Source organism: Lolium perenne, chromosome 6 (assembly GCF_019359855.2).
Source record: "Lolium perenne isolate Kyuss_39 chromosome 6, Kyuss_2.0, whole genome shotgun sequence".
NCBI lineage: Eukaryota > Viridiplantae > Streptophyta > Magnoliopsida > Poales > Poaceae > Lolium > Lolium perenne.
Window position 1 is genome coordinate 232382855 of NC_067249.2, and position 23523 is coordinate 232406377.

A 23523-nucleotide genomic window follows, 5' to 3' on the forward strand; every position below is an offset into this window, starting at 1 on the left:
GATTGCTTCTTATTTCCTTATATTATTTCCAAGAAATCTTTGTGCTCCCACGTGTCTTCCTTGTCCCTTTGAAAAATCTTTTGATAAATTCTCTTGATTCACATCAAGTGTTTGTTTTGGAAGACAAACCTTTTCCTTACGGTACATTGTGCCATTGTGAAAGGTGTAGAGGGTTTGATTTATTTGTTTGAACCTTGCTCTTTTTGGGAGTTTGCTATCTCATTCTTTCTTACATGATCTATTTGCTTGAATGAGATAAATCCTTGAGCATGTTTGCTTTATTTCATCCTTTATGCTCAATGGTTTCTTCTTAGTTCATTTGTTGAACTTTCTTGAGCAAATCTTTTGTGATTTGCGTCTTTAATATAATTTGGACAACAAATTTGTTGGGTGACACCTTTATGCCTTATTCGATTCATTTGGTGTTTTGTCCAAAGTATATCTTTCTTGGATCTTTAAAGTCTTTATGTGTGCTTATATGTAATTTGTTTATATTTGTAGCATGCTTGCTTTGTTTGATCCATTATATAGGGTATACTCCATCAAATCCTAAATGGCTAAGATGTGCATGAAATTCAAATTTCATCTAAATATGCAGATATTTATATGGAGTGTGTCCTATATATTGTGGTTTGTCTAACCATGTTGTACCCAATAAGTTTGGGGGCGAAGATGTACTTGAATGATGTTTTAGGTACATTAGAGATGCAATGGAGGCTTGTCTCATCTATAAGGAACGTGTTATCACCATATGAGAATTGGAGTCAAGCTAGGATGATCAATGAACTCTTATCTACTACATCAAGTCATTGCTATCTCGGTAACAAGTATCTTATTCATGCATACTCATATATCATCCAACCTCTTGTAGGTTGCATCTTGGCATGAAATTCCTTATTTCGAAAATATTGAGGTTCTTGAAAAATCCTTTTAAAGAAAACTTCTTATTGTACACTTGAGTAATTTGAGAAGATGCATATGATGGGGATATATATATATATATATATATATATATAAATCATGTTTATGATTCACCTATCCCAAATATGCCCTCTAGCAATTTATTGCATATCAATTCCTCAAAGAACTCTTATGTGCAATATTGATGAAATTGCGAAATAAATCCGTATTTATGATACTTGTTGCTTTTCTCGAAACACTCCAACTAGCTTTACTTCCCTTATTGTTGGTTGTGATGTTTTTGAGATTTTACTTGGTTGAAGCTCATTCATATACCATAAGTGAAAATTGGAGCCATAGGCTATATGTGCTTTTTAAGCAAACATCCTTTGGTATATTCTATGACTTCATCTTGGATATCTTGTCTTATTTACTTTATTAACCTCTCGTGTGTGCATGTTTCTTTATGGACCACTTTGTCCACTTTAGAAACTCATATACATAAGAGGGCTAATCCATCACCTTGATATCCTTGTTCTTTGCCAACCATCTTCTTATCCTTTTGATTTTAGTGTTGTTGGTAAAGAAGATTTATGAGTGCTTGGTTTATTTGTTTTTCTTCGTGCACTCATATCTCGTAATTGTTGGACTCAAGTTGCTCTTGATAAGCATATTTACTTTATCTTAGTTGTGTTCTAAATGATATATAGGGAGTGAGGATTCCATGTTTGTGTATATTGTATTCAAATACAAACATTATAAATTGCGCATGAACCTTGGGGAGCTTTCTTATTTTATTTAGAGCACTATATCTCTCTTATCATGATATCTTTGTTTGTCCAATTGGATCTTTGATTGCTTGATTTATTTGTGAAAACTTTCTCCATCATGTGATTCTTATGCAATCTTTGATCCTCAATATAGTTTGACTTCCTTCAAGTATTCATCATTGGATATGTGCATTTGATTCCACTCAAATTATGAGAAGTGCACACTTTGGGGAGGAACTCACATTATATTGGCCTTCTAAATTTTTTCACCCATTTTGACAATCGATGCCAATGGGGGAGAAGTTTAGAGAGTTTAAGGGAATGGTTTTTATACTTAAGATTGGTTTGTGCTTAAGTGTTTTGCCTCTCATGCATTCCATATTTATATGTCTTGCATGGTTGTATATATATAGTGGAAACTATCCCAAAGGTTAATCTTGACAATATATGCAATGAATCCCAAAGGTTAATCTTGACAATATATGCAATGAATTCATGTTCATCACACGTGCATACATTGTGGGGGAGTTTTCTCTATATATATTGGTTCTACTCACATCTCTTGCATTTGTTGTAGTTGTGTGAGTAGAGCCGGTTTTGAGATGGGCTAGTAGCTTTGTGTTACTTGACCATATCAAATACAACCTCTTGTATACAACTTATTCTCGGATAAGTTGCGTACTTGTCTCTAATATTCATTATATAAACCCTCTTATTGTGGTTGTCATCAATTACCAAAATGGGGGAGATTGTAAGGGTATATTGCCCCTATGTGTGGTTTTGGTAATCAATGACAACCCCTATGGAGTAATGTTTTCATTGAGTTTATATGAAGGAATATTCCATAGGATCTACTTGCTCTCCATGTGTTGGATTCAAGTATGGATGCCATGAAGATAAATATATACCTTGTGATTTGGCATCAAGATCATCGGTATGAAGATATATATGTGATATGATCAAGAAGAAGAAATGAAGATGGAGTTCTTATGTGGAACTCAATATTAGCCATGCTCTATCTCAAGTGAGTATGAGAAGATACAAGGTTGAGTTGGGCAAGTTCAAGATGAGTGTTGTGGGTATACTTCATGGGTGTACCATCGACAGTGCCTAGATCCGGCAAGCCCGGGTGGCCCACAGATGGTGATGAGGCATGTGGCCCAGCGGGCGGCCCAGTTGCTGTTGATCATGAAGGAAGAAGTCCGGCCTAGGATCAGTAAGCCGGATCCGCACCGACATTAGGAGTAACCCGGATCCACGGTGGCCCATGAGGAACCCGGATCCAGTACGACGTATATGGAAGGCGGATCCGTGACGTGCACGGCAAGATATTGTACCGTAGCTAGGCTGTCTGTAATCCGGCTAGGACTCTTCGTGTAAACCCTAGATCCGTGCGCCTTTATAAGCCGGATCCCGGGAGCCCTAGAGGCACAACCACAACTCATTGTAACAACGCGAAAGCGCCCAGATAATTCCAGACAAGCAGCAGTAGGCCCTGTCATCGTGCAGGTGTTCCGAAGCTGGGTAACTCGCGTACCACCGTCCCGTGTGCACTCCGCCCTATGGCCCCTACTTCTTCTCCCCCTCGTGAGGATCCCTCCTCCGAGGTACCGTCGATTAGGCAACGACAGTTGGCGCCCACCGTGCGGCCTGTGGCGTCTGGAGGCCGGAACCGGGAGGGTTCCGCCATGGGAAGCTACGACGACACCATCGCTGTGGGGCGCGTCCTCTACGCCGGAACTCTGCCGATCGTCCCTCCGGATGAGTGTTGGATTCCGGCTAGGACAAACCCCGTCAAGCTCTCCATCGTCCCAATTGGCGGCATACACATCTTCATCGGGGAAACCGTCGATTCCGACGGAAACCCACTGGTAAGTAACGCAGACGCGACCGCCGCAGAGCTGGACGCTGTCGCGAAGATCCGATCTGAGACGCAGGAGCTTCCTAAGGAAGATTCCACCTCGGATCTGGAATTTTCAAAGCCCACCCAATCCGCCCCTGTGCAGGAAACAACGGTGGAAGACCAATGCAGATCCGCCTGGGTCTCCCAGGTGTTAGAAAAGCAGAGGTGCCACTTCGTACACTTCTTGGCCCATACCGCCGGAACCGCCCCTCAAGAAGACGGAGCTGGTCCTGAGCAGGTAGAGGCACCGGAAAACGGCGCAGATCCGGATCAGGCTAAGCCTGCCGGAGGAAGCGAAGCTCCGGTTGAAGAGTCGATTTTGGGCAATCTGAGCCCAATTTCCGGAGATACCCCCTACCAGGAGTCTGATGACTTCGGTCGCAAGCGATGGGAGAACGGGTTCGGGGATCACCCTGAAGTCGACGCCGCCCAGCCTAAGCGAGGTTCTCGCAACGGTAGCAGCGCTGGGACAAACTGGATCTGAAGAGCCAACCAGCCAATCCGACCCTCAACCATCCCAACAAGGATCTCCAATGTCTCGGGTGCGACCCCACAGGGATTCTTCTTCAGAGGAAATCCTGTCAGCTGAGGAGGTGGTGGCGCGAGCAGTTCTTAACAAACCTATAACCCCGGGCGACGCCGCAGATCTGGAGGCTCTAGAAGCCACTAGACAGGAAATGCTGGCCACAGCCAAGAAGCTCGCCGATACCGAAGCCGCATTAAGGGAAGAAAGGGAGAAAGCTGCAGGTCTGGCGGAAACTTTCGACAGACAGGATCGCGAAATTACTGCCACACTCGAGCAGGTCAAGAGCATGGCGAAAGAGTGGGAAGTAAAGATGACCTATGCGCAGGCGGAGGCCGATCGAATTGTTAGAGAAGCAATTCCGCCTCGCAGGATCAACTTCGCCACACCCGCAGAGCACCGGCCGCTGGAAACCCCAAAGGACAACATGCAAAAAGCTGCGGAGCTGTTGAAGACGAAGGACGAAGAGGTTGATATCAACTACCTCCGCACACTTGTAGCTTCAGCAATGCAGCAGCAAAGCAAGGCCGATACTTCGCGCAGGTTGGAATCCAATCCGGATAACTGTGTATCTACCGCGCAGAAGGACGCCCGCGCCGATCGGCATCCCGATGATGAATCACACACCGGATCCTCGGAGCGCAGAAGAAGAACCAGGGAACACCCAAATCCGATCCCTGTTCCATCAAAGACGCCTTCGTCAGATCCAAGGAAGGGAAAGGATGCAATGTACTCTAGACGAGACAAATATCGCAACCCCTCTCCTCCGCCCAACGGTTACCCGCGACCCCCTCGCCGCCGTAGTCCAGCCGGAAACACCAGGCCCCCAGGGCATGGTGGAATTATTATCCGCGACAACGTGCTGCCAAGAAACAGAAACAGGGAGCGCTCGCCGGACCCTCGCCGGAACCAGAACAATGTTCATGAGCCCGAGCCCAGGAGGAGTCGGAATGAGGAGCGCGACCCAGAGCCTCGCCGGAGCCGCGACCCAGAGCCTCGCCGGAGCCATGACCCGGAGCCTCGCCGGAACGACCAGGGCAGCCAGCGCCATGGCGAAGGCAGCCACAGGAGCCGGAGCCAGCACCGGAAAGGCCGAGGAGAATCAGATGGCGGAAGCAAGAAATCAGACCGCCCACCTCGCAGGTCTCCCTCACCACCACCCAGCGGTGGCGGCGGAGGTGGAGGCGGAGGCAATGGCCGGAGATCTCGCTCTCGCTCAAAGTCCCCTCGCCACGGCCCGCGCGACGCGCGGGGTCGCCTTAACGAATACAGAACTGACTACATTGGTCCGAAGTGCTTTGGCAGGATGATTCGAGAGGAACCAAAGCCAAGGATGAACCTCAAGCTACCCGGAAATCTGAAGCATTATGATGGCACCGAAAGGCCGGATACCTGGATTGAGGACTACTATAATGCAGTAACCTTTGCCGGAGGAACCCCTAACATCGCCTGCCGCATGCTTCAGTTGTACCTTGTAGGTCCAGCCCGGATCTGGCTCAGCGACCTCGAGGAGAATTCCATCTTTTGCTGGTTTGACACGAAGAAAGCTTACGAGAAACACTTCAGGTGCACCTACAATAGACCTGCCACAACAAGCGACTGCGAGCATGTATCCAGAAGAAGGGCGAAACATCGAGGAATTTCCTCACCCGATGGTTGGCATGCAGAAACGAGTGCGAGAACGTTGACAACCGCACAGCAATGCACGCCTTCATTGGGGGCTTGCAGCGAGGAGGATTGCTGCGACACAAGCTAACTTGCTTGGTCAATGCAAACAAACTGACGTTGGACGACATGATCACCATCGCCAGCGATCACACTGCCGCCGATGATGACGCAGGCGGTGATCTCGCAGCAACAGCAATCCCCCTGCATCAACAAAAGAAAAACCGTGACAACGGTAGCAGCAGCAGCCATAAGCGCAAGAACCCTGATGACCAGAAGAGTGGCGGATCCGAGATGGTCGCCATGGCGTTTCAACGCGGAGGTTCAGGAGGCGGAAGAGGACGCGGACGTGGAGGCGGAGCCGGCAGGGGTCGGCGAGATACCTCCGAGGTCACGGTGGCGGATCCCGCGCCCCGCAAACCTACGAGGAGTACGAGAGACATGCCCTGCACAGCCCACACGGATCCGGTTACAGGGAAGTCCACTCACACCAACCGCAACTGCAAGTGGGTCAATGATCTAAAGAACGACCCGGAGGCAGGATACAAGCGCGCCCGGAAGCACCGCCCACGCGGCAAGGGTGGCAAGGGCAAGAACAAGGACAAAGAGGAAGATAGTTCCGAGGCGATGGATGAGGACGATAACTCGCCGGATCCCAAAGCAGGATCCACAGGTAAATCCAATCCATTCGATAAAAAGAGCGTGGGGGCTTACCACACTTTCCTCGGGACCCCAACAGTACGCGCCTCCAAGTCAGCTACCCGGATCCTGAACGCTATAGTTCCGGCTGTGCCGCAGTACGTCAGGTGGTCGGAAATCCCGTGCACATTTGATAGGAAGGATCACCCCGCAATTGTGCCAAAGGAATGCTACGCCTTGGTTGTAAGTCCCCGCATAGATGGGTATGACTTCTCCAAGTGCCTCATGGATGGCGGAGCCAGCTTGAACATCATGTACCTGGAGACTCTAGAGCGGATGAACCTCACCAAGGAACAGCTTAAACACAGCACCACTGAGTTTCATGGCATGGTTCCGGGTAAGAAGGCGAATTCCCTCGGCAGCATCACACTTCCCGTGGCTTTTGGCGATGTTCATAATTTCCGCGAAGAGAAGATCACGTTTGAAGTTGTGCCCTTCAAGAGCTCCTACCACGTCATCTTCGGCAGGCCCACCTACCACAAATTCCACGCAAGAGCGTGCTACATCTACAACAAGCTCAAGATTCCGGGTCCTAAAGGTATGATTACCGTATCCGGAGACTACAAAAAGGCTCATGAGTGCGAGTTGGGCGAAGCCGCCTTCGCAGAGTACGTGATATACGGAGAAGAGCTGAAAGGCTACGAGCCGCGGTGGATCCGACTGAGATGCAGACCACCAAGAAGCAGATCTCCGAGCAGAAAACCTCCTTCAAGGCCGCGATAGAAACCAAGAAGCACGACCTCATTAAAGGCGACTCTTCCAAGCAGGTTTCAGTCGGAGCCAACATGGACCCCAAATAGGAAGACGCGCTCGTCGAGTTCCTCCGCGCTAACATGGATATCTTCGCATGGCAACCTTCTGACATGTCTGGAGTACCTAGGGAACTCGCCGAGCACTACCTCAACATAAATCCGGGGGCTAAACCGGTGAAGCAAGCTATGCGACGCTTTGGAGATAAGAAGCGCTGCGCCATAGGAATGGAACTAGCAAAGTTACTAGAAGCAGGTTTTGTAATAGAAGTCATCCACACCGATTGGGTCGCGAATCCCGTCCTTGTACCCAAAAAGAACACTGAAATACTAAGAATGTGCATCGATTACTCTGGCTTGAACAAGCATTGCCCGAAGGATCCGTTCCCCTTGCCGCGCATTGACCAAGTCATTGATTCGACGGCGGGGGCGGAACTTCTGTGTTTTCTTGATGCGTATTCCGGGTATCATCAGATCCGGATGAAGGAATCCGACCAAAAGGCGACTTCATTCATTACGCCGTTTGGTACTTACTGCTATGTTACTATGCCTTTTGGTTTGAAAAATGCAGCGGTGCCTGAAGGACCAAATTGGTCGGAACGTGCACGCTTACGTCGACGACATCGCGGTCATGACCCGGAAAGGATCCGACCTGATCAGCGACCTCACAGAAACCTTCGACAACCTCCGCAGGTACAAGATGATGTTGAATCCGCTGAAGTGCGTCTTTGGCGTGCCAGCCGGAAAACTCCTTGGCTTCATAGTCTCTCACAGAGGCATTGAGGTTAACCCGGAAAAGATCAAGGCAATCCTGTGTATCAAACGGCCAACTTGTCTCAAAGATGTACAACGACTAACTGGTTGCGTCGCAGCAATCAGTAGGTTTGTTAGCCGTCTTGGCGAGAAGGCACTACCTCTGTACAAGCTGCTGAAGAAAACAGACAACTTCGTCTGGGACGACGCAGCCGATGCAGCTCTTCGGGGGTTGAAGGAAATACTCACCTCCCCACCTATCCACAGCAGCCCCAAAGCAGAGTCGAGCCAATGCTCCTCTATCGGCAGCTACCAACAAAGTCATCAGCCTCGTCATCGTGGTGGAGCGAAAGGAAGAAGGTCATGAATATGACGTCCAGAGACCTGTCTACTACATTAGCGAGGTGCTGACGGAGTCAAAGCAAAGATACCCTCACTTTCAGAAGCTAGCCTATGGAGTGTTCCTAGGCAGCCGGAAGCTGAGACACTACTTCCAAGAGCACCCAGTAACAGTTGTGAGCAAGGCTCCGCCGTCAACAATTCTCAACAACGCTGACGCAACAGGACGTACGGCTAAATGGGGCATTGAACTATCCGCCTTCGACATCGCTTACAAGCCCAGGACTGCGGTTAAATCCCAAGTCTTGGCAGATTTCATCGCAGATTGGACAGAAGCTCCGGATGCAAGTCTGGAGCCGGAACCAGAAACATGGGTCATGCACTTCGATGGATCCAAGCAGCATCAAGGCTCAGGAGCCGGAGTCACCCTGAAGTCCCCCACCGGAGAAGAACTGCAGTATGTTCTGCAGATCCACTTCGAAGCTACAAACAACATGGCGGAATACGAGGCTCTACTACACGGTCTGCGCATCGCTAAGGAAATCGGGATCAAGCACATCATATGCTATGGAGATTCCGACCTGGTGGCACAACAAGTAGCCGGAACTTGGAACGCCAGAAACTCCGTCATGGCGGCCTACAGAGACGAAGTTGATGAGATCGCCAAGTGCTTCCTCGGATACGAAGTCAAGTACGTCAGGAGAGACGATAACACAGCGGCAGACATGCTATCCAAGCTCGGATCCGGCAGGAAGCGAATTCCGCCTGGCATTTTCCTGGAGCATCTCCGGATACCCTCAGTTAAGGGCGCTAATCCGGAAAACCCAGAAGTGGCAGTATCTCCGGCTAGGGAAGTGATGGCTATCATTCCGGCTTGGACACAGCCTTTCCTGGATTACCTCATTGATCAGAAGTTGCCAGAGGACGAGGTCCTCGCAAGACAGATCGTCAGACGAGCAAGATCCTACACAATTGTTGATGGACAGCTCTACAAACGAAGTGCAGCAGGGGTATTTCTCAAATGCGTCTCCAATCAAGATGGCATTGAAATCCTCAGAGAGATCCACGCAGGGGACTGCGGGCATCATGCCGCCCCCAGATCGCTCGTTGCAAAAGCTTTTCGGTTAGGTTTCTACTGGCTCACAGCTAAAGAAGACGCTGACAAAATAGTCAAGACCTGCCGAGGTTGTCAGTACTACGCAAACGCTCCAGCCCAAGAGCTGAAGACCATACCTATCACCTGGCCATTTGCGGTCTGGGGGCTCGATATGGTTGGTAAGTTAAAAAGATCATCTCCTGGCGGTTTTGAATACCTCCTGGTCCCTGTTGACAAGTTCAGCAAATGGATCGAGGCTAAGCCAGTGAGAAAAGCCGATGGTGCTACGGCACTAAAATTCGTCTGCAGCCTCGTGATGAGATTCGGCATCCCACACAGCATAATCACAGATAATGGCACAAACTTCGCTCAAGGAGAGTTGAGGGATTATTGTGAAACGATGGGGATACGGCTAGACCTTGCATCTGTGGCTCACCCACAATCCAATGGTCAGGTTGAAAGGGCTAACGGCCTAATATTATCAGGAATTAAACCACGCCTTGAAGGACCGCTGCGGCGAGCAGCAGGAGCTTGGGCTGATGAGTTGGAAGCTGTCCTGTGGAGTTTACGAACTACCCCTAACAGATCAACAGGGTTTACCCCTTTTTTCCTGGTATACGGATCCGAAGCCGTGCTTCCCTCCGACATCATCCACGACTCACCGCGAGTTTCCGCCTACAATGAAGAAACAGCTGACGAGGCTGCATAGCTATCTCGTGGACCCTGATCGAGGAAGCTCGGAACTTAGCTGATCAGCGCTCCGCCATCTACCGTGAAGCTCCGACGTTATCACAGTCGTCGAGTTCGGAAACGCTCCTTCATGGCAGGAGACCTGGTCCTCCGCCTTCGACAGGTGAAAGACCATAAGCTGCAATCTCCATGGGAAGGACCCTTCGTCGTTAGCAAAGTGCTTCATAACGGGTCATACTACCTTGTTGATTTCCGCGAGCTGAGGGATAGACCTGCTAATTGGCACCGGAAACGCAAGCGTGAGGATCCGGATGATATCTACGACGAGACAGATCGCCCTTGGAACATCGCACAGCTACGTCCTTTCTACACTTAGCATATATTTTTTCCGAGTTACAAACTCTGTAATAGTTATACATGATCAATGAAATAAAGCTTATGGTTCACTCTTTGAGTCTTTTACCTCCTTTACTTGTTCATTTTAGATCGTGTATATTTTTTCCGACTAAAACCGCAGAGCTGGATATTTCCACCTAGGCGTGTATAAAAGTTGTGATTTTCAAAAATCGTCCTTTAGGACGTAAGCTTAAGTTTTCTGATTAAGTTGTTGTCTGTTGCGAACTCGTGGATTCCTAGTAGCGATTTCCGGCACCTATGCTTGGGGGCTTGTTTCCGCGGTTATTGACGGATTGCCATTGGGCTTCGTCGCCACTGGCGAGCGTTTCCGGCTAAGGTCTTCCGGCTCGCGGAAGGTCAAGCGGGCAAGCCGGAAAACAGCGAAGTCAGCACTTGCTTTCCGACAAAAAACGAAACATGCACATAACATTAGCGGATAGCTGGATAAGTGTTTCCGCCCCATGCATAATTGTTTCGTTCCTAGCTACTTAAGAATTTAAGTCTTATTACAAACCCACTCTGGGGCCAAAATGATGCAACTTCTCATTGTTTAAACAGGAACTCTACTCGGAGTCCTCTTCTTCAGATTGCTGGTAGGTGGAGCCGTCGTCGCTGTCACCAGATCCGGCTTCGGAGTCGTCACCAGAGTTTCCTCCGGAATGCTCGCCGCTTGACCCGGATCCTTCCCCATAATACTCCGGCTCACCTGCCTCCTCCTCTGCGTCGGAAAATCCTTCGGGCAGATCGTGTTTGTTATACCAGAACGAGTGATCCACTCGCCTGACAAACAACTGCTCATAGCCTTCGGTTTCCGCGAGGAGGGCACCCATGTCGGAATCCTCGGGGGCTCCGCGTGCAACATCCGCCAGGTTGAGCGAGGGGAAGTGAGCCTTGCAGGTGGCCAAGACTAGGGAGGCGACTCCGCGTGCTGAAGACTTTTGCCAGTCCTTGATGAAATCCGGCACCTGTCGCATAAGTTTGGTCATCGTATCGATGACTGTGGTTTTGGCCTTCTTCAGAGACAGAGCCGTGGCGATTCCGCGACAGGCTTCAAATAACGCGTCAATTGAGATCCGCGCTTCATCGTATGCCTCCGTCCTCTTCAGGTTTGACTCTTTTGACCACTCAAAGCCAAGGCTTGCTGTGAAAGAAGGAGGTTCAGTTCCGTTAGAGAGAAAGCATACAAGATACTCGGAGCGACGACGCGGAAAAAACGCTTACGGAAGATAAGTTTGTCGATGGCTTCCGCCTCCGCTTCCAGAACTTTGTTCTTGGCAACTGCGGAAATCACGCGGCCCTGGCTTCTCTCCAGTTTTTCATTCAGCTCCGCCAGGTCGTGGGCATGCTTCTCGGAGAGCTCTTTTCTCGCCTCAGTCTCCTTACTCGAGGATTCTTGGATGAAGGCTTTGATGGACTCGTTCTCCGCCTCAAGCACCTTGACCTTGGCGAAAAGCTCATCGAACGAGGAGTGCTTGGCAGTTTCTTCTGAAGGCAGAAAGTTGCACATATTATGCATCTTGACAAACTATGTTAGCACAAAAAGTAAAGACCCGGATCTCGTACCTTGAAGGCGGGTCTCAAGCAGCTGGATATCTCTTTTGCTATTTTCCGCGTGCTGGCGCAGCCCCTCGATTTCCGCGATCTGCTCCAGCACGTGCATGCGCAGATCTTCGTGCAGTTTCCGCATGGTCTGTGAAGCAGCAAAGAGTTAGTCGGATATTAAAATCTGGGGAGCTAGCGAAGCATTCAAAGTCTTGGGATAAAAATTTCAGTTTTCCGCTTAAAGGTACATTTTGGGAAAGCATCGGCTAATACATATTACATGGAAATATATCACCCAATGCTTGGGGGCTAGTATTACCTGCCGCACTTCCTTGTGCTTGGCGAAAAAATCCTTCAGGCTGTCCTCCAGGTCCGCGAGCTCTCGCATCTCCTCGTCCGGCTTTCCCCACACCTTGTTCAGCATGGCGGAAACTTCCGCGTGACGTTGCGCAAGGGTAAGTTTTTGGAGGGACGAAGTTGGTTGGAGGTTGACTCGAGTCGCATTGGTAACTTGGAGGAGCTTAGCTTTTTGCTCCTGTTCTTCTCCAGTGGGCCCCGCGAAAGCGGAGCTTGGCTGATCTGGCGGAGGAACGGATGAGGAGGTCCCCTTGGCGGAGTTGCCATGGTGGGCGGGATCCTCAGGAAGGTCATCAAGGTCGATGACGTCTTTCGGATCCGGCTTGCTGGCAGATGAAGCCTTGGGCGGAACTTCAACCTCAGGAGTAATTGGAAAGGAGGCCGGAGATGGCCTGGCTCTCTTCTTTGGGACCCTTGGGGCCTTGGGGGGCTGGCTTCCGGAGCTTCAGAAAAAAACATAAAAGTAAGTTTGAGCGTGAAACCAGAACTTGGACCTCGGAAATAGGAGCTTACCCGGAAGGCTTGAAGAAATGCTGGATGGCAGGCTGCCCCTTGTTGCTGGTGTTAATCAGCGAGAGGCGCTTCTTTTCCGCCTCCGCTTTCCGGGTAGCCGCAGTGCTAAGCACTTCGCGGGGGCGTTTCGCATGGGGGCTGGAAGGAGCCGGCTTCTTCCTCTTAGCAGGGCGTGGGGCTTCAGGAGCTTCCGCCTCCGATGCGACATCCGGATCCGTGTTACCGGTGGAAGGAACCCGGAGGAGAATTCCGAGTTCGCTTTCTTCAAGCGCCTCGAGCTAATGCAAAGTTAAACACTTAGACAAAAAAGTAGATGCGAAGAGAAACAAAAGATTAAAGTCGAGACGACGTACCGCGGTTCCGGAATCATTCGTATGAATGTCTTTGTTGCACACGTGAACGTGGAGTTCACGTGGAATTTTGATGAGGAGCCGGATCCTCTTGTCGATGGCGTCGGCGGAAAGATTATCTTTTGTAGCGCGCATTGCGTCGTCGCGCCCTGTGTATTGGAACATCAGGCGGTCCCTCTGTTGGAGCGGCTGGATCCGCTTGGTGAACCAGGAAAGGGTTAAGTCCTTCCCCGTCAGCCCCTCTTCCGTCAGCTTACAGATCCGCCTGACGGCGCGTGTGAGCTGGGGCGATTCGGAAAGGTGGGGGCAGTGCGACCATGCCGGAATCTCGGTGGCGGGGCAGTTCTTGAAAGGCGGCAGCTTCTTTTCGCTCGCGGGGTCGGAGACGTCCTTCAAGTAGAAGAAACCCCCGGACCAGTACCTCGCGGATTCGTGGCGGTCGGTGGGGGGGTAGACGCGACCCGGGCGGAGGATGAAGGTGATGGATCCGCAAGTTGCCAACTCGGAAGTCTGGCGGATTTTCTCCTTCTTGACAGTAAAGAAATATTGGAACAGAGAGAGCTCGGGGGTTACCCGGAGATGGCCTTCGCAGAGGGTGACGTGGTTGCTGATGGCAAGCACGCTGTTTGGAGAAATGTTGTGGGGTTGGAGTCCATACGTCTTCAGAATCTCCAAGAAGAAGTCCGAAGGCGGAAATGAAAAACCGCGCTCCACCAACGCTTTCGTCAGCACCATCTCATCATCCCTCGGAGCTGGAGCTAGTTCGTCTGGAACTGACCTCCAGCTTCCGGGTTGCAGGAAGCCCTCCGCCTCGAGGTTTCTCAGCTCCATCTCGGTGGTGGTGCAGGGCCACCATTTTCCCTTAGCTTCGGAGTCTCGCTTGCGAGCTTTCGACTTTTTGGCAACCTCTTCCGCATGGTGCTCCGTTTGACCCGCCCCGGAGTCTTTCTCCGGGTGAGCAGAGGTCCCCTCAGCCTCCTTGCCGGAATCCTTTGAAGGATCCAGCCTGACTGGAACAAAGGGTGGAGGGGCGGAGGAGATTGGGGTCACCATGATTGGGTCCGAAGTCGGAGGCGGAGTCGATGAAGACATCTGAAGAAAAAGGGTTTGGCGGAAACTTTCTTTAGTCGGATCCAACATCATCTTCCCCAAGTTCACCCCTACCAACTACGGCGCGAAAGTGAAGCTCGAAGACTTACCGTAATGGCGATGCGGTGGTCGGAGTTGCCGGCGACGAGTTTTCCGCGCGGTGGCTCGCCGGAGTTAAGAACACGAAGAACACTGCGGTGGTGGGCTCGCTCCGGCGATGCTCCGGCGACTATTCCGGCGGGTTCCGGCACGGCAGAGGAAGAGCTCACGGGCGGCGCTCGGCAGAGAGGTGAGAAGGGGGGTGAATGAGGGGTAAAGGGTCGACGGCGGATATTTATAGGCTGGGGGACGAGATTCGTGCTCCGCATCCTGTGGTCGGAACGCAAGCGTCGCGCCGTTGGATGTGTGACACGTGTCCCAAACCCTAACAGTAAAAATGGCTAGAGATAAGTTACCGCACAAATCGCGCGAAAATGGCGCCAGAATTGGCGGAACCGTTTGAGTCTGTTAAGATTCCGGGTAAAAGCGTGAAGATAAGCAATTCTCATTCGCAAGCAGGGGAGTAACCCGGAGACATGTTTGAAACTGTCGATGGATGAAGTCCCGCAGGATGGGGGATTTTCTGACTAAAGGTTAGGAAAGAAGAAAATGCGAAGTTGTAGCTCTTCAAGTTTCTCCGCGTTACCAACGATGCCGGAAATCTAAGGTACAAGCATGGCGGAAACTGCAGGCGAAACTCGGAGAACTCTGGGGGCTACTGTTGTGGGTATACTTCATGGGTGTACCATCGACAGTGCCTAGATCTGGCAAGCCCGGGTGGCCCACAGATGGTGATGAGGCATGTGGCCCATCGGGCGGCCCGATTCTTTGTTGATCATGAAGGAAGAAGTCCGGCCCAGGATCAGTAAGCCGGATCCGCACCGACATTAGGAGTAACCCGGATCCACGGTGGCCCATGAGGAACCCGGATCCAGTACGACGTATATGGAAGGCGGATCCGTGACGTGCATGGCAAGATATTGTACCGTAGCTAGGCTGTCTGTAATCCGGCTAGGACTCTTCGTGTAAACCCTAGATCCGTGCGCCTTTATAAGCCGGATCCCGGGAGCCCTAGAGGCACAACCACAACTCATTGTAACAACGCGAAAGCGCCCAGATAATTCCAGACAAGCAGCAGTAGGCCCTGTCATCGTGTAGGTGTTCCGAAGCTGGGTAACTCGCGTACCACCATCCCGTGTGCACTCCGCCCTATGGCCCCTACTTCTTCTCCCCCTCGTGAGGATCCCTCCTCCGAGGTACCGTCGATTAGGCAACGACAATGAGCATCTTGAGTGGATCACATGCTTGAAGCTTGCCGTCCATTTGGTGATAGTGGACATGTGAAGATGTGCATCAATGAAGCTTTCCCATCATTGTGTATGGGGGAGCATTTGTGAGTATACACGAAGCGACAATGATCAAGTGATGGGATGCGCAAGGCAAAGGTATGACCTTGATAGGTTTTCCTTTTACCGGTCTCGAGGTGGTTGATGGGAGACCGGATTATAGGATAGATAGCCGCACTATCAAGAGGGGTTTTCGGTTGGGTAACTTGATCACATCGTCTTAGAGAGCTCAATCCTTTGCATACTTTGCATATTCTTATTGCTTCTTGGTATTTCTCGGTGTGAGGTTCTTGAGCTTGTTGCTAGCTTTACAACAAGCCCAAGTTTATCGAAAACGGAGTTCGCATGCATCTTCTATTGCATTTTCAAGGTTGGGTGATTTTACCGGTTATTCATGATATAAGGTTGTACCTTTTATATTCATGATAAAATCCCCTCCTACAGATTCTTGGGTTTTCACTTTCCATAAGATAACATTCGTTGTTATCTTCCAAACAAAATTGGTTTCATGCGATTCGGAGTTCGGGAGCATTTGTTATTAAAGAAAAGGGAAAAAGGAAAAAGAATAAAAAGAAAAAGAACAAAAGGGGCAGCGGACCGACCGGCCAGACCGGACCGGCCACCGGCCCACCCGGTCTGCGCCGGACCAGGCGCTGGTGCCTTCCGGGCCAGGTCCAGTGGCCTCTGGCCCATGACCGGCCGGTGGCCCGGTCCGCGACCGGCCTGCCGGCGCCCACCTCGGCCGACCGAAATCTCCACCGGGCCGCTCACCGCCGCTCGGCCCACACGGCCGCCACCGCCCGCGGCCTACCCTCTGGCCGCACGCGCGCTCAGGCCGCCGCTGCCCATGCGGCCCGCCGCCCGCTGCTGCCTCGCCAGCTGGGCCGCCCACCCCAGCGCCCCTTGCCTATCCGCCGCCCGGCAGCGCGCACGCCTCGCCAGTTTCTTGGTCCGGCTGGGCCGGACCCCAGACCGGCCTGGCCGGCCACAGCTCCGGTCAACCGGCTGGGCACCTTTTTGGGCCGTTTTTCCTGCGTTTTTAATGGTTCTTTTTCCCCAACGGTTATATTTTCTCCCATGCTATAAATAGCCCTTCTTCCACCTTGAGCAAACTAGTTCTTCCCATTCTCTCACCTCCATTGTTGCTATTTGAAGAACTTGCTCTCCCCCTTGATTCCTCCAACCATTCTTGCTCATATTTGAGGATTTGAGAGAGAAGATCTAGATCTACACTTCCACCAAACCATTTCTTCTCTAAGTGAGGGAATCTCTTGGGATCTAGATCTTGGAGTCTTTGGTTGACTTTCCCCCTTGTTCTTCCTCTCCAATCTCATCCTAGCATTCGTTGCTTTGGTGGGATTTGAGTGTGAAGGACTTGAACACCTCCGGTATTCTTGCTTTGCATCATTGCATAGTGTTGAGCTCTCCACCACGATTTGTTCGAGTGAGAGACCGTGAGCTTGTTACTCTTGGAGGGTGACCTCCTAGTTGGCTTGGTGATTGGTGCTCCGGTGATCTCTTCAAGAAGATTGTGAAGAGGCCCGGGCTTCTCCTTCGTGGAGCTTGTGAAGTGGTTGTGGAGCTTGCCATCTCCGGAGCGGAGGAAAAGCTAACCATAAGGAAAGGGCCATTATCCTTCGTGGGTGTGGTTCGGAGAATAGGGTGAGCCTTCGTGGCGCGGGGAATCCTTCGTGGGACCTCCACTCCTCCAAACGTGACGTACCTTGTTGCAAAGCAAGGGAACACGGGAATACATCCTCGTCTCCGCGTGCCTCGGTTATTTCTATACCCGAGCTCTCTTTCCTTGTGATAGACATCGTGCTTGAAGTACATATATCTTGCTATCACTTGTGCTACATATATCTTGTGCCTATCTTGCTTAGCTCTAGTTGCTATTGTTACACTTAGTTGAGCTTAGCATATTTAGGGTTTGTGCTTGTAAATTAAACGATAGTTTAATTCCGTATTCATACAAGACAAATCCGCAAGAGTTTGTAATTGCCTATTCACCCCCCCTTAGGCGATATCTCGATCTTTCATGGAGAAACGCTACAGAGAGATGACGAGCTCTGTATTTTCCCTCGACGACAAAGTTCCAGATCACCAGAAGTCGGTGAGGACGCTACGGTGGTCGGGCGGGCAGAGATCGAAAGAGACGACCTCGTTGCTTGTAAATCAGGTGCGCTGTGCTTTTCCAGTATGATACTCTACGTAACAGGTACGGCTACAGCAGTATACTGATTAGGTGGGATTAAGGATCAGCTTTAAGATGTGTATTAGGAGTGACGTGGCAAAATCTAAGGAGGGGCCTCATGAAGGGAACCATGCGGCCCAGCCCTATAGAATTTTTTTCCCATTTGCGGGTCCTTGTTTAATTTCTGGAGGTCATTGCATGTGCCACTTGGAATATTTGGAGGGCTCAAAACGATCTGATTTTCAAACACATACCTGCATCTTTTAATCGTTGGAGAGTTTGTTGTCAAAGTGATATTCTGTTACACCGGTAAAATAAGACCAGCCTTAGTTCAACCTCCATTTAATTGGTTGCTCGCTACTCTTAGTTAATTTTTTTTTTTTTGCGAATAGGACACTGGCATTAAAAGAAACACCGAACAGTACAAAGCAGCTCAAGAAAAACGAAAATTACAACAAGATCCTTGAGAAGCCCTTCATCTTCAACCTCCAGACCGTGTCGACGGCGCGCCGCCGCTGCCGCTCCTCCCTGAGCTAGCCTGACGTTGTTGATTGCGGACGGGAAGTCGCCGAACGGGTCGAAAAGACCACATCCGTCCCGGAGACGAAGAAGTAGGATGAACTGCCGATGAAGCTCCTTGACGATCTAGTTAATTATAATGTCACTCTTCCTCCATTTCTACCCTCGTCGATGTAATTTCTCTCTAAGTGTGTCCCTGTACAGTCCGTTTCTTGATTAATATAAAAATTACGTGTAAAAAGAAAGCAACACTCATCCTGTACTCCCCACTACACGGAGCAATTGTGCTAGGCTTGAGGAATAAGTTTGTCGGTTTAGTTAAGTTACTTGAGTTTTTCCGCATGGTTGAAGGCCTGTCTTAGTTCCACTAATCATCCGCTTTCCGTCCGTGTCCGCACCATATTCTGTACAAGGCGGCCGCCCGAGCCGCGAGCCATCGTCTTTGCTTCGGAAGGAGGGTCTCGAACGTAGCCTCGCCTTCAAGCGTTGGGCTCGGGGAAGATGCTTTCGGTGCCTCGAGCGTGACCACCAGGTCAGCTCTTGCCGTGCGCCCTTCAGGTGCATCCGGTGTCGTCGTCCTGGTCATCGGGAGCGATTCTGCCGTGCGCGCTTCCCCGCCGCTCATTCTCGCTCTCGCTCCCCGGTCGCTCGTGCACGTCCTCCAGAGGCACGTGCTCCTTGTCAGCCGAGCCGCTCTCTGCCCGCACAACCACGTCGTCCCTCGGCATCTAGGAGCTGGGCCGAGGTCGTGTGCCACTCGTCGTCGCCTACATCATCGCCTCCAAGGCCTTCTCCTAGTTGTTGCGAGGAGTTCAACAACAACCGTTGTTTCGACTCTCACCTCTAGTGCCAGTTTGCTCTGCTGCGCTTGGAGCTTGCTCAGTTGGTTGCTAACCGCGTCGAGGAGGCGTCTCGCGCCCTTCGTGAAGAGGTTGCAAGTCTCAAGATGTTGTTGGCACATGCTGGTATTTCTTTGGAGCCGACGGAGGCATGCTCTTCTGGTGAGCAGGAGCTCGCCACCGTGAAGGCTTCGCTTCCACTTAGCTCCGAGGAGCAGAAGTCATCGGTGGTTGAGATCACGCCTGAGCTTCATGAGTTGTGTGGGGTTTCATCTGTGGTGCCTGAACTCCTGGAGTTGGGTGGTGGTGAGGTTATGCCTCCTTCCGTTGAGGAAGTGCATGTGGTTCCTTTTGATGTTGGGGTTGCTAAGTCAGGCTTGCAGGCAACAGTGCCCGGCGGTGTCGTCGCTAGAGAGTGTCATGCTGAAGTTCATTCGTGTCGCCATGTGGTTCTTTGTGTTGGCTACTGTGGGTGCGGCCCTGTTGTTTGGGTCCTTATTAGGCTTGGTTGTATGTGTGGGTGTGTTTATGTGGGCTCGGCCCTGTTGTTATGGTTTTCGCCCGGTTCTCTCCTAAAAACTCGGCACCTTCTTCTTAATTAATGAATGAGGCAAAGATTTTGCCTCCGTTTAAAAAAATATTTTGTACATATATGTTTCATACTTTTCTAAAAAAACATAAAAATAAATGTGGCACCAACCAGCTATGTATGTTTTGGCTCAGTTTTCATCTCTCTAGCGAGCCATCAGCTGGCTTATCGGTGACACTTTTTATTAGAATTAAACTCGTTTCACATATGTTTTGGCAAATGATGTTGAAATATTTATTGCTTTAGGATACCGACACTGCGACACAAGTCACAGAACAAAGCACAACGTGCACATTCCCAATGTCCAATTTGGCCATCACCACCCGATCGACCACCGCCACTATACTATGTACCAGAACTCGAGAAAATTCTGACTACCCGGGAGGCAGGGACTACTATGCTACTCCGTGTATGTACTATGTACTTCCTCCATATCAGGGCTTAGGGCGTGAATTTTTTTCTGATTTTTCCTCAAGGCTTAAGGTGTAAGATCTTGGCGATCCATCTGTTCCCGTATTTGCCCCTCGTCCTTGACTCCTCAAAAACAGCGAGGCAGTTATTCCCCCAACGTTTCCTTTGACTTCTGGGAGCAGACAACCAACCATGGAGACGCGTGAGAAACGAGGAGGTAGAGAATCGTGCGCCAGTGGAATTAAGGAGAGAATTAAGGGAGTACTACCGTGCATGCAGGGGCAAGAATGAAAATATGGCGATATTTTCTCTCCATAGATTGCTGCCTAAATAACTGTGCTGAAATTTTAACGCCTTAAGCCTTGGCGGGGAACTTGAGGTCCTCGTCCTCGAAGTAGATCTTGATGAGGAGCTCCACGTGGCTGACCTCCTCGACGGAGCTGGTCGGAGTGTACGCGCGCATGCAGAGCTTGCCCCCGATGGAGGCGCACACGTACACGTGCTTGCCGACCGGCAGCCCGAGCTTCTGGTCCGGCGACGGCAACGCGAGCCGGAACAGGCGCACATTGTCAGACACGTTCTTCTTGCCCACGAGCCAGCACGGTACCTTCTCCCGCGGGTTGGCGAGCGCGACGGTGGAGACGGGTGGCGCCTGGGGAACGGAGGGGGGCTCGACGATGGCCGTGAGGTCGGCGTGGCTGCTCTGTGGGGACACGTAGTCGGGGCAGGTGACGACGAGCTACCCGACGCGGTACATCTCGAGGAGCCCGCTCGCTTTCGCGGAGTGGATAGCGTCGAACTCCTCCGTGCAGTCGGAGCCAGCGTTGATGAGGATGTTGTCGGCACTGCCGGGGTGGCCGACTAGTTGGACGCGTGCCGTTGCACCTCAGACATGGTGTACTACGCAGAGGAGGATGCCATGAAGGGCGTGGAGGTGCTCCGCTTCAGCGTGCCATGCGGTGGCCAGTTTTTTGGTATGCAGTTAGAGCACTTATTCATATTAATTGTACAAAAAAATCAGATATTTTTAAATTTCTTTACTATTTATTTTGAATTTTATTCAACCAGATCATATTAGCTCAGGCTCAGAACTGATTTTTGGATCCGTTTATGCGCACATCCTAAAACAAAAACAGTATACACATGGTCTGCCTCATTGGAGAATGAGAACACCCCACTCTTCCTCTCTCTTGTATCTCTTGTAGTGTAATTCCTATAGGAAAAAAGCATTAGCTCATACCTCATGGGAAAATTCCTTTGCTACAATCAAACAAACTTCAGCTTCCTATAGGATTCAAGTAGACATGTCATTCCAATCCTATACCTTTCCTATTCCTATGTTTTTCCTATCCTTCAAATCAAAGGAGCCCTTACCTTTTGCCTTGTTGTATTGTGATCCAAATTCATATATTAAAGGAAGGCTAACTTCTGATGAGGGAAGCGAGGCCAGTCGGTGGTAGACTTGGCTTTATCAGATTATAAGATAACCCACGATGTTTGTAAACCCTTCCCGATATAGTGAAGTTTTGCTGACTGACATCCGTGGTTTTTTCTCTTCTGTGTTGGAAGGGGTTTTCACGTTAAATCTTGTGTCTCCTGCGTGTGTTCTTGTTTCGTTCTTCGTTATTTGCTTGTCGCGTTTATAACATGCTTTTCTTTACATGAGGACTGTATGATTTACGCTTGTTTACTTGTGGCACCCCCGGGATCAGGGTTAGACAAATACCAGATCTTCGTCTGACATAAGCCTAACCTAGAGCTCGAGAGACTACAGTGAGAGAATCGGTAACACAACAGTGACTCTACGACTCAAAAAGTAATACAAGCTCATAACTGAGCGAAGAACCAAAGTATTACAAGCAGAGGTCACTGACCTGGCATACAACAATCAACGGAAGCAAAGTTATGCTATTAGACATAGCAAGATAGCAAAAGGCTTAAGAGGCCAGGAGCATAACGGCGACGTCCCAGCCCATAGATTCCAGGCTGCCACCTGGGAACCCCAAGCTACTCGTCGATGTCGACTAGAAACCACCATCTGTTGGAGCGACTTCTTCTGAAACAAAAGCATGCAAAGCTGAGTACAGGGACTCAGCAAGACTTAGTACAACCTTTTAGCAAAGCGGGTATGCGGGCTTTCTGTGTGGAGCTTCTTTTGTGTAAAGCCAATTTTCCTTTGTAAGACAAGAGAGAAGAGAAGCTCGACTACTCAGAACCTTTAAAAGGGGATAAGAGAGTGATATCTCTATCTCTATTGATCATCATATTGTATCCACCAATCTTCATCATCTCGAACCACTATCCTCGGATTACCCCCTCAACACCCGGAGAAGGTATCCGTAAGCATACATTGTTTGCCAAGTTTTACGATGAGGTTAAAGTTCTCTATGATCTCCACGTCCGTTCCCAAGTCGTCCATAACCGTGGACACGGCTTTTCGAAAAGATTCATAACCCTGCAGGGGTGCACAACTTTACCCACACGTACCAGCCGACTCTTAATGCCAGATCATAAGCTCTCTTCCTTGGAAAGCTGGCAGAGGGTGGCTGACCACGACCTTTACCTTGCTGTCGCCGAGACCATGAGTCACGCGCTAAGGATTGTTCCGCCGTAACGGGTCAAGTCCCGAAGTCGGTCCTTAACGATGTGTACCGAGGTGGGTTTCCCCAGAGGCCGCAACCCCCAGCCACCACGACCACGCTTACCTACCTGTTATGTACCTTTACCCCCAAGCAAAATGCAATGCATATGACCAGGTAACGCGCAAACTATGTGACTCATGGAATCTACTAGGCAAGTTAGTGAGTCGAGAGGGTACCATAATAGGGCCTCGTGTGGTTGTACGCTCAGTCTTGGTTCAAGAGGTGAGAACTCGGTTCCTAGGGTCGGCAGAAACGAAACAACCCACCACATCCCAATGTGGCCTCTCGTCTGAGCCTTTAGTTATATTTTAACAACATCTCTACACTTACCACGTCAACCTGTCATCCTAGATTCATTTCATTGTAAGACTCCAGTCCGGAGTAGTAGCGTAACATACTAAGCATGGCTAAGCATAAAGATATAAAGGCTCTAGCGATGCACACATGCCAAACCTAGTTATGCTAGGAGCAGTGGATCAGGGATTTGAGGCTACAAAGGTAGGACATGCAACAGATAGGGTAACTCTATCTATCGATAAAAGACAGTTGAACCGCATGCAATATGAAGGAACCAGAGTAAAAGCATTTCGAAATCATATATGAACCAGGC

At 50.2% G+C, this 23523-nt stretch overlaps 1 protein-coding gene across 1 annotated transcript; it reads right to left on the reverse strand.

Moving 5' to 3' along the window:
• Positions 1-20626: 20626 nt before the first annotated feature.
• LOC127310001 (nitrate reductase [NAD(P)H]-like) lies at positions 20627-21165 on the reverse strand. The gene is made up of 2 exons (XM_071822447.1): positions 21157-21165; positions 20627-21010 (listed from the first exon to the last, which is right to left on the reverse strand). Exons 1-2 carry the CDS (start codon positions 21163-21165, stop codon positions 20627-20629), a joined length of 393 nt encoding a protein of 130 aa, XP_071678548.1.
• Positions 21166-23523: the final 2358 nt, after the last annotated feature.